Source organism: Onychomys torridus, chromosome 2 (genome assembly GCF_903995425.1).
Source record: "Onychomys torridus chromosome 2, mOncTor1.1, whole genome shotgun sequence".
Lineage (NCBI taxonomy): Eukaryota > Metazoa > Chordata > Mammalia > Rodentia > Cricetidae > Onychomys > Onychomys torridus.
In genome coordinates, this window is record NC_050444.1 from 130,651,824 (window position 1) to 130,663,090 (window position 11,267).

The 11,267-nt window shown below is 50.6% G+C and overlaps 1 protein-coding gene across 1 annotated transcript; it reads left to right on the forward strand.

Annotated features, from left to right (window-relative positions):
- The first annotated feature begins 1,204 nt into the window (after nucleotides 1-1,204).
- On the forward strand, nucleotides 1,205-10,551 carry Pomgnt1 (protein O-linked mannose N-acetylglucosaminyltransferase 1 (beta 1,2-)). Its single transcript, XM_036177685.1, is given in 21 exon segments — nucleotides 1,205-1,270; nucleotides 1,359-1,472; nucleotides 2,323-2,440; nucleotides 2,622-2,720; nucleotides 2,876-3,003; nucleotides 3,341-3,411; nucleotides 3,599-3,674; nucleotides 3,837-3,920; nucleotides 4,003-4,044; nucleotides 4,239-4,297; nucleotides 4,551-4,623; nucleotides 4,706-4,834; nucleotides 4,917-5,042; nucleotides 7,125-7,189; nucleotides 7,391-7,435; nucleotides 7,821-7,956; nucleotides 8,382-8,465; nucleotides 8,618-8,733; nucleotides 8,997-9,059; nucleotides 9,061-9,137; nucleotides 9,140-10,551. Coding segments are annotated over 20 exon segments (1,842 nt in total). The 5' UTR covers nucleotides 1,205-1,270; nucleotides 1,359-1,367; the 3' UTR covers nucleotides 9,286-10,551.
- The last annotated feature ends 716 nt before the right edge of the window (nucleotides 10,552-11,267 follow it).

The window sequence follows — 11,267 nt, forward strand, 5'->3', positions numbered from 1 at the left end:
CACTGCTGTCAGGCAGTGTGGCCCACCAGGTTCTGTGTCTTCCTATTCTCCGCTATGGTTCTTGGGCCCTAAATCCATCTCTAGGAACTAGTTATGGAGGGGACCAAGGAAGTCAAGGACTCAAGTGGAAAAATACAAGAGCTCTGGGTAAGCAGGGCCTGATGGAGGGAGACCTGTCAAGGGAACTTCTCTGGGGGATGGCCACAAACCCATCCCGACTGAGAACCAGCAAGAGGAGAGACAGGTCCCAGATTCTTTCCGTAGCCAGGGTCAAACTTTCAGAAAACCTCTGTGACCTGGAGGGGGTGTGCCTCAGTCCCTCCCATCTTTCCACTCAGACAGGGGCTGTGCTTTTCCTGCTGATGACTGTCATTGTCAACATCAAGTTGATCTTAGACACCCGAAGGGCGATCAGTGATGCCAATGAAGGCCCGGAACCAGAGCAAGACTATGGTGGGGGTCTGCTGTGGATGGGGTGGGCGTGGGGTCCTGGGATCTCATGGCAGACTGTGCTAGCGAGACATTATCCATGCGTGTCCCAACAACTCCCTCTCCAGATGAGGCCCTAGGACACTTGGAGTACCCTCGGCGAAGAGTCAGCAGTCCTTGACGTGTGCTGGACGTGAAAGTGTATTCAAGTAGAAGCAGAGTGTATGTGACAGTAGATGGCACCACGGTGAGTGGACCAGCATCTCCAGTCCAGTCGGGACCAGGGACTGGAGCCCTGTCTGACTACTGGTTTCTACCTGTTAGGATTAAGGGAAAGGTCTATGAAGTGTCTGTGTGGCAGTCTCAGAAGTGCTCCGGAGCATCAGCAGGCCACTAACCCCCTGGTTGTTTACTTATTATGTAACCACTTCCTAGTCCCTTTGACTTCAGCCTCAGCCCCGGCGCTGGGGTCCTAGAGGTCACGGGACTTGCTCTTCCGAGAGACGCTTATTGGTAGAGGATTATAGGATATTCAGAGTTAAGCAGAGACAGCCCAGTGCTCTAGGTGCCATGAAAGTGTTAAAAGGTAGATTGTAAAGAGATGTGATCTTTTTCTGATGAGGGTACCAAGGGGGCTTTCTGGGAGAGACAGCCTTGAGCCTGAGGTAGAACTGTAAGCAGTGACTGGCAGGCAGGCTGGTGCGTTTTATCCTTGTAAGACAGAGTCACTATGAATGCCAAGGTGAATAGCTGGATTTTGTTTCTGCCACTGCAGGTGCTAGAAGATGAGGCCCGAGAGCAGGGCCGAGGCATCCATGTCATTGTCCTCAACCAGGCCACGGTGAGCTGGAGGATGGGAGACCCAGAGGGCTGAAGCTGGACTCTTCCTTACTGGTAACACTATCTCATAAGAGGTTTGCTCCTGCCAGGGCCACGTGATGGCAAAACCTGTATTTGATACATACTCTCTTCACAAGGATGAAGCCATGGTGCTGTTCCTCAACATGGTGGCACCTGGCCGTGTGTTGATCTGCACGGTTAAGGTCAGTGAGTCTCCTTGGCTCTGTTCTCCATGTCCCTAGCTCTGACTTTGCTCAAGGGGATGGGAAGAACTTCTGGAGAAAGGTAGCTCAAGTTCCAGTCTGAGCCTTGGTTGTTTGTGTCGTCGTTGTTTGGGTAGGAGGTGGTTTGTTGTTTGTTTCTTAATCAGTCCAGCAGTTACTGAGCACCTGCTGTATGCCACCGTACTATTGTTGAAGATCCAATAGGAAGCAAGACAGAATTCCCACCTGCCTGGAGCTCACATCCCAATGGTAGCAATAGAACAGTCAACCCAGCCCATAATGTCAGGAAATGGCAAGAGAAGAAGAGAATAAAGAGGCAGAATGACATGGCTGCATTTTAGGGAGGGAACACCTCTATTGGGAAATAGTATGTGAGCGGAGGACTGGAGGAAGAGAGGTAAGCCCATAGTTATCTAGAGGAAAAACAGCCTAGGTAGAAACTTCTGGAATGATCTACAGAAAAGGCCTTGAAATGGAGAAGTACCTGGCAAGCTTGAGGGACAGTGAGGATGCCAATGGTGTCAGAAAAGAAAGAGGGGAATGAAGACAGTGTTGGGAAAAGTGTGGAAAGGTGGCAGGGGACAGGTGCTGGTCATTTGGGTAAAGGACTTAGTATCCGAGTGACCTTGAATGAGTCTCAGACTCTTGAGCCTTCAGTACTTTTTTTGTCTGTGAAAGACAGTAACCAAAGAGTATTGTTGGATTCACTCAATGAGCCAACTTAAGTAAAAGATTTTATGTGTGGGGCTTGAAACATAACCAGTGCTGCATAAGGCCAGGTCTCCTGGACCCATACAAGTCGTGGTGACTGTCTTTTCTGGTCCTCCAGGATGAGGGCTCCTTCCACCTCAAAGACACAGCAAAGGCTCTGCTGAGGAGCCTGGGAAGCCAGGCAAGCCCTGCCCTTGGATGGAGGGACACTTGGGCCTTCGTGGGACGAAAAGGAGGTTTGGGCACCAAAGGCTGTCTACCCTGCAGTATCAAGGGAGGGGCAGAATGATAAGAGATGGGTGTGCGATGGGGGTATATAGGGGTCGGTGGTAATACTTCAGGTCAAAGTGGGCAAGGAGTTGGGAAGAAGCCCCATACTCAAGTCTCGGCCTTCATTTTTCCTTTTCCTTCGGCCAGGTCCTGTACTTGGTGAGAGACATTCTAAATCTCCTGCCCTCTCCTCCTGGGGTGACCCGGTCCTGCGGAAGACAGATGTTCCTCTGAGCTCAGCCGAAGGTGGGGTCAGTGGGGGCCGGGCTCCATGGCTAGGCTTGAGCAGAGAATGGGCATTTGGATCCTCTGTGAGGCTGTTTTTCCTTGACTTTGTGCCTGGGGCTGCCTTCACTTAGCTGGCCTGACGCCTTCACCCTCTCCTTTCCTCCTTTCCTTAGAGGCTGAGTGTCACTGGGCAGACACAGAGCTGAACCAACGCCGCAGGCGCTTCTGCAGCCAAGTTGAGGGCTATGGCAGTGTGTGCAGCTGCAAGGACCCAACATCTATTGAGTTCAGCCCTGACCCAGTAAGTGGGGCCAACGCAGCGAGGCTTGGACTCCTCCACAGCTTAGCAAAGAGCCTTAGGAACAATTCACAGCTTAGGTTTTCTTTCCCTTGACCTGGTAGGAGCTAGTCCAGCATGATGTATACTGAACTCTGAAGACAGGTTGGGGGTGGGACAGGCCGTGTTACCAGGGCTGAGTTGGACTCTGTGTGTGTGTGTGGAAAGATAAGAACAAGAAAGACCCTTGGCCCGTTCCCGTCTGCCCCTGAGGCCCTTCTTTGCACTGAGACTTCTTCTCTAAATGGAGATCCCAGTTGGAAGGGGGAATAAGGGAAGCTAAAAGCTGTTTCTCACACAGCTTCCAGACAATAAGGTCCTCAATGTGCCTGTGGCTGTCATTGCAGGGAACCGGCCCATTTACCTGTACAGGTGAGCCTGGAGTAGGGTGGGTGCTTAGCTCGCCTTCCTGTACAAGTAACACTTTCAGGAGGCAGAGAGGCAGCAGATGCGGGCCTGCTCGATATGGGTAAACACGGGACATAGGAGCCCATTTATAAACGGGAGTGGTGAACTGAGAGGACAGAACAGCCCTGATCGACTTTTCCGGGCTTCCCAGGATGCTGCGCATTTTGCTCTCAGCCCAAGGGGTATCTCCGCAGATGATAACGAACTTCATTGAATGCTACTATGAGGTGAGTGGGGTTGGGGTCAGAGCAGGACACAAAGCTGTGGGTACTGAGCAGCCATGATCACTGAGGGCTGGTGAGGGCTGTGAAATATGAGAAGCTTGACATGTTGGGACCTGTAGAGGTGGAGAAGGTGACACACAGGATGACTGGTGTCCATGCCCACAGGAGCCGATGGACGTGGTGGCGCTGTTTGGTCTGAGGGGCACCCAGCACACTCCTATTAGCATCAAGAATGCCCCTGTGTCTCAGGTATTCCTTGGCAGGGGTGTAAGGGACAGACACTTGGTCCCATCCTCTGCCTCAAATCTTATGTGCCCAATTCCCCACCCAGCACTACAAGGCCAGCCTCACTGCCACTTTCCACCTGTTTCCGGTGAGTACCACGGATACCTTGGGTCTGTGGAGAGAAATTGTGTTTTGGAGAAAACTCTTCCCTCACCTGGCCTTGCACTTCTGATCTGAAAAATGGGGGAGCAGAGCAGTACCCGAACATGAGGGTTGGAGACAGAAAGCCGTGGGATGAGAGCAACCTCCTTGGAACCATGATGTTTCCTGCCATCCCTATAGGAGGCCAAGTTTGCTGTGGTTCTGGAAGAGGACCTGGACATGGCTGTGGATTTTTTCAGGTAACAGGGGTGGCCCACCACTGAAGTGCTGGGAGTCCTGTGCTTGACTGGGTCTCCAGGGAAGGATGTGGTGAGGTACGCTGGAGAGCTTTGAGTGAGCTCCAAAATTGGGGGGGAGCTTGCCTAGTTCAGAGGGCATACGCGGGGCTTATATAGAAGGGTAGAAAAGATGGAGACTACCAGCTCTGCACTCCAGCATCGTGGTGTACCTGGGTTTGTCCCTCTCTGACCTCTTGAACTCTGGCTGTCTCAGTTTCCTGAGCCAGTCCATCCACCTGCTGGAGGAAGATGACAGCCTGTACTGCATCTCTGCTTGGAATGACCAGGTAGGTTGGGTGGCCAGGGGTTCGTCAGCATGGGCGTCTGTCAAAGTTGGAACTAATGCTCCATGACACCCCTTGTCCTTAGGGGTATGAACACACAGCTGAGGATCCAGCACTCCTGTACCGTGTGGAGACCATGCCTGGGTTGGGATGGGTGCTCAGGAAATCTTTATACAAGGAGGAGCTTGAGCCCAAGTGGCCCACACCAGAAAAGGTACCCAAAGAGGACAGGATGAATGGGCTGGAGTCCCTTTCAACTCCAGACTTGTAGCCTTCATAACATTCTGTGACCCCAGCTGTGGGACTGGGACATGTGGATGCGGATGCCAGAACAGCGCCGGGGCCGAGAGTGCATCATCCCAGATGTTTCCCGATCCTATCACTTTGGCATCGTGGGCCTCAACATGAATGGCTACTTCCATGTGAGTGGGGCATTAGGGAGTAGGGTACTGTATGACTTAGTGGTCAAGGACATGGATTATGGAGCCTAGTCCTGACACTCACTAGCCATGTCAGTTACTGTTCTGTTTTTACCAGTTTCTCTATCTGGAAGATGAAGGTTAAAAAATGCTGCCTCTGGGGGGCTGGAGAGATGGCTCAGTGGTTAGAGCCCTGACTGCTCTTCTAAAAGGCCTGGATTCAATTCTCAGCACCTTCACAGTGGCTCACAACCATCTGTAACTCCAGTCCTAGAGGATCAGACACCCCCGCTTCTGTGGCACTGCACATACACAGTGGTGCACAGTCACACAGGCAGGCAAAACATCCATACACATTAAAATAAATATTTTTTTAAGAATGCTGCCTCCCAGGAGCCAAACATAGATCACAAGCCTTGTGACCCCACCACTTAAGAGGCTGAGGCAGGACGGGTAATAGTTTGAGGCCATCTGGACTTCATAATGAAGACCCTGAGAAAATAAAAACAGCCAAACTACCTGTCTATGAGTGTTTTACCCGCTGCATGTGTGTCGTGCAATGCCTGATAGCTGAGGAATCTGGAAGAGGGCACTAGATCCCCTGGGACTAGAGTTATACATGGTTGTAAACCACCATTTGGGTGCTGAGAACCCAGGGACCTCTATAAGAGAGCAGCAAGTACTCTTAACCACTGAGCCATCTCTCCAGCCTCATTATGAAGTCTAAATGAGTTCATAGATGTAAAATGAATATGTTAAAAACCATAAGCCCTGTGAGTTCAAGGCCAGCCTGGTCTACAAAGCGAGTTCCAGGAAAGGCCCAAAGCTACATAGAGAAACCCTGTCTCAAAAAAACAAAACAAACCGTAAGCTTTATATATAGCTGGTAGTGTTCGTTACTACTGTTTTTATCACTGGACTGTGGGTGCAGGAAGGATATACCTGGTCTAAGCACTGGGCCTTCTCCTGTCCTTGCAAGTATTAGTGCACGTTTCAGCCTGAGGTTAGCCAGGATGTCCCTAGCCCTCTCCATTCTACCTGGCTGTATCTGGAGGTCCACTCTCCTGTTATAATAAGAGTGCATTTGAAACAGTCCAGCTGAAAGGGGTGTATTTAGTTTGGAACATCCTGGAAGATGGCAAGACCCCCAGAGGAAGCTAATAAAAGAGCCTTATTTCCCAAGGAAACACAAGTGCTTCCTCAGGTCATTCATGGTGCCTGAATCAGCAGTTTCCTTCCTTCTGACGCATCCAACAGAAAGCTTCATCCAACAGAAAGCTAGTGCTCTGTGTGTGTTTGTGGGGGGGGGGGTATCTCCCCCACCACCTCTTGGTTTTTTAATAAATCATTTAAATTTTTTTGAAGATTTATTTATTTATTATGTATATGGTATTCTCTCTGCATGTTTGCCTGCACACCAGAAGAGGGCATCAGATCTCATTATAGATGGTTGTGAGCTGCCATGTGGTTGTTGGGAATTGAACTCAGGAGGACCTCTGGAAGAGCAGTCAATGCTCTTAACTTCTGAGCCATCTCTCTAGCTCTTGTTTTGTTTTTTTAGGGTCTCTTATATCCCAGGCTATCTCCAAACTATGTAGCTGAGACTGGTCTTGAACTTCTGATCCTCCTGCCTCCATCCTGCTTCTTTCTTTTTCTTTTTTTTTTTTTCAAGACAGGGTTTCTCTGTGTAGCTTTGTGCCTTTCCTGGAACTCACTTGGTAGCCCAGGCTGGCCTCGAACTCACAGAGATCCGCCTGGCTCTGCCTCCCAGTGCTGGGATTAAAGGCGTATGCCGCCACCACCAGCTCGCTTCTTTATTTCTAAGGCTCTGCAGCAAGCCTGGGAAAAACCAGTGGGAACAGGACTAATTCAGGGATCTATAGCATGAGCCAAGGGACCAGCCCAACTTAAAGCTAGTAAAAGCTTGTCAAAGATGGTGCTAAGAAGATGGAGAGGCTGGAGGCAGTCAGAGAGCCCTTTCCAGGCTCTACTCCATTGTTTGGGTCTTGTGGTTCTGTGGTGGGTCAGTGAGCAGGTATGGGCAGACTAAAGACGACCCTGACTTTGTACTCATCCCCGTTCCAGGAAGCCTACTTCAAGAAGCACAAGTTCAACACGGTTCCAGGTGTCCAGCTCAGGAATGTAGACAGGTAGAGGCTGGCAGCAGGTCAAGGGGGTGGATAGCTGCAGGCTTGATGACCGGTCCTTGCTGGTTCTTTCCTGTCCAAGGCCTTGGGGATTTACCTCAGCTGCCGTGCTGGCCTTCCCCCCTGTGAACTTTCACCCTGCCCATTCCTGTCCACAGGCCTGAGGGCCTGGCCTTCCCTTGATTCATTTCTTCTTCCCTTCAGTCTGAAGAAAGAAGCTTATGAAGTGGAAATTCACAGGCTGCTCAGGTATGGACTAAGGCAACTGGGATGCCTGGCAGGGGGTAAGGAATAAAATACAGGCTTTCTTAGTACCACAATTCATGGGTACTGTAGAAAATGAAAACCAGAGTCCTCTAGTGCAAACATTATAAAGAATTTCAAGATGGCCGGGCGCTGTTGGCACATATTTTTAATCCCAGCACTTGGGAGGCAGAGGCAGGCAGATCTCTGAGTTTGAGGCCAGCCTGGTCTACAGAGTGAGTTCCAGGACAGCCAGGGCTACACAGAGAGACCCTGTCTTCAAAAACCAAAAATAATTAAATAAATAAAAAGAATTTCAGTGGCAACAGAGCATTCACCACACCTAGGAAGTGTGTCCTGTCCTGGCTTTACTTTTCTGTCCCCAATGCAGTGAAGCCGAGGTTTTGGACCACAGCAAGGACCCTTGTGAGGACTCCTTCCTGCCAGACACAGAGGGCCATACCTATGTGGCCTTTATCCGAATGGAAAAAGATGATGACTTCACCACCTGGACTCAGCTTGCCAAGGTGCCCCAGGGCTCACCTGCTTCAGAAGTACCCTCACCAACATGCATTGCCCCACCTAGCAGAGTCTTTGTTGTAGACAAAAACTTTGTTTTCAACCTGAGAACCTTTTCATTCTCTCCAGAACCCTATTTCCTGACCAGGTGTGGTTGTGTGGTGGCGCAGGCCTTTAATACAAGCTCTCAGGGAGGCAGAGGCAGACGGATCTCTTAGGTTTAAAGCCAGCCTGGACTACAGAGCAAGTTCCAGCATGGCCAGGGCTACACAGAGAAACTCTGTTTCAAAAAACAAAGAAACAGAGATCCTCTCTTCTAAACCCTTGCTCAAATCCATCCTCCAGAGGATGCTTGCCCTTGAAGATGGAGGCCGCTGCTAGACCTTCAGTGGTCACTTCCTGACCCATCTTTCTCCTACTCTGTCCCTGCCAGTGCCTCCATATTTGGGACCTGGATGTTCGTGGCAACCACCAGGGCCTGTGGAGATTATTTCGGAAGAAGAACCACTTTCTGGTAGTGGGGGTCCCAGCTTCCCCATACTCGTGAGTCACCTCTTCTGCCCTGGGAAATGCCCTCCTGGGGTTGGAGCATATCATCTGCCCTGGGAGATATCCTCCTGGGGTTGGAGCATGTCATCTTCTCTGGATCATTCTTCTGTTACATTTCAGAGTGAAGAAGCCACCACCAGTCACCCCTATTTTCCTGGAGCCACCCCCAAAGGAAGAAGGAGCCCCAGGGGCCGCTGAACAAACATGAAGCCTCCTCCAGGACCCTGCTGGGCTGGGTACTGTGTACCCCCAGGCAGGCTAGCCCGTCGCCCTATCCTGTAGGATTTTGTAGATGCTGGTAGGGGTTAGGGCTGGTTTGTTTTTAACATGAGATTTAATTACTAACTTTGAGGGGAAGGATCCCCTGCTCCAACACCCCTGTTCCTGAGGTTAAGGTCTATTTATTACTTCCTTGTTGGAGAAGGGCAGGGGAGTACCCAGGACCTCTTTGGAATCCCTGGGCAGCTGATCCTGCCCTTTTTATACCCCGTCGTCCCAGGCCTGGCTCAGAATCTAACCTATTTATTGACCGTCCTGAAGGCCTTGGGAATAGGCCCAACCTGGGGCCTTTATTCCTCTGTGGACCAGGACGCTGCCCTGAGGGTGGGACTGGCTCATACTCAGGAAACCGCCGTGCCCAGCTGATGACAGGCCCAGTTGGGCCGTGTGCTGACAGACACTCAGAGACCCTCAGACACTGGACCAGGCCTCCTCTCGGCCTTCTTTTTGTCCAGATTCCCAAAGCTGGACAAAGGTGGTCATTGATTAAAAAAGGAGGAAACCTCTAGGGGTGTGTTTTGTGGTAGTTTGTGGGGAGCATGGCATGGCGGCGAGGGGGAGAATCATCTGGACGGATGGTGATGTGCTTTGATTTTCTACTGTCTGCCATAGTTTTATCTTACGTGTGGAAGCCATTTGGCCACCAGGGGATGCCCAAGTGTCAAGCTTCAAGTCTTTTGTTTTTATTTGTTTTAAGCAGGCTCCACCCTGGGACCAGCTGACTTTATCCCGTCCCTATTATGGCCTTAGCTCCAAGTAGCCATCTCACACCCTTCCTCACTGTGTACTGTCAGGCTGGTCCTTCCTTGTTCTTCTGGGCCCAGCACCTGTCCCCAGAAGTGCAGTAGCTAGAAGAGACCACAAAGAAAAACTTGGGGGTGGATGAGGGATGGGAGAGCATGAAAATAGTGGAGCCGGAAGTGACTGGGCCAAAAGCAGTGGCAGCACCAGGGGTGTGGGAGATGATTTTTAGGAGGATACTGGGCAAGCAGATAGAGGAGTGAGCATTTCTGTGGCCTTCTGGATTGGTTGTGTGCAGAATTCCATATAGGGATGTTTTTCTGGAGAAAAAGGCCACGGTTTTCATCAGCTTCTCAAGAGGCTAGTAACTCAAAAGAGCATAGGAAAGTCTGAGTTAGTCACCAGAAAATGGACAGTATGGTCCACTGGGAATCAGATAGCCCAAGGCAGGGGAACATGACCTTTAGATTAAGTCTCTGAAGGATTAAGATCAGGACCTGAGTAGATTGCATTGTAAGAAAGGGTATAGATCTTTTGCCAAGGAGTCAGGGACTTACTGGAAGTCCTGCCCTTTGTCTGTTCGCTGTCCTGGCCTCTTAATAGTGCCTAGAGTTCATTCAGCACAGCAATGGCATCCGTGCGGTGATTTTGACATTGCTTAACACCCTGACTCCCTCCGTGTTTGCTGGAGCTAGAGACAGTGTTTGAGGTGGTAAAGTGGGCACCCACAGGAGAAGCAGTTAGCCCGTGATGAAGTGGCCGCCCTCCCTGGGCAGAGGAATCACTCTTCACCTCCCACCCCTGCTTCCACACGGGCACCCATGGAAGGAACCGAGTGGTGGTGTGTGAGGCACAGCTTGCTGGCCAAGGGTGGAGGCCAGCTACTTCCTCTCCCTGCCTAGAACTCCAGTAGATTCTCAGTCAGGCTTCAGTGGCTTAAGCTTCTCTGGCCAAGTCTCTGCTCCTTTTTGAGCCCAGCAAGTGGGTGATAGTTGTGGGCTGCTCTGGAAAAGCCCGTAGAGACAGATGGGGGTAGGGGGTGGGGTGCCAAAGGGAAGGGAGGAGAGAAGCCAGTTAGGCAAACTAGGCTTTGCTTGGTAGCAGCCACTGTCCTGTGGCAACTGCCGCTTGAGGCTCAGAGATGTTCAGTGTGTTTGTGTAGACCAGGCTGCCCTGGAACTCACTCTGTAGACCAGGCTGCCCTGGAACTCAGAGATCAGCCTCCCAAGTGCCATCTGGCTTTTTTTTTTTAAGACATTCAGACTTTTATTAGGGACATTCTGGTCAGGTTCTTCAGATTGGACTATCATTGTACTAAGCAAGGTCTACCCAGTTACAGGAGTCAGTCTGGTCGAAGTCTCAGCCTCAGTTTTTCAGCTGAAAAGCTGTGGGACTCTGGCTGTAAAAACCTAGACTAGGATGTGCCTCAAGCAGTAGTGTGCTTGCTTAGCACACACATGAAGCTGGGTGTGATCCCACATAAAACCAGGTGTGGTGACACCTACCTGTAAACCCAGCACCTAGGAGATAGAGGCAGGAATTCTCACTATATAGAAATTTCACAGCCATCTCAAAACAACAACAAAACAAGTGAGGTCTTGGCTAGGTGTGATGGTGCACACCTTTAATCCCAGCATTCAGGAAGCAGAGGCAGGCAGCTTTCTGAGTTGCAGACCAACCTGGTTTACAGAGCATTTTCTAGGACAACCAGGACTACATAGACCCTGTTTCAAAAAAACAAACAAAAAAA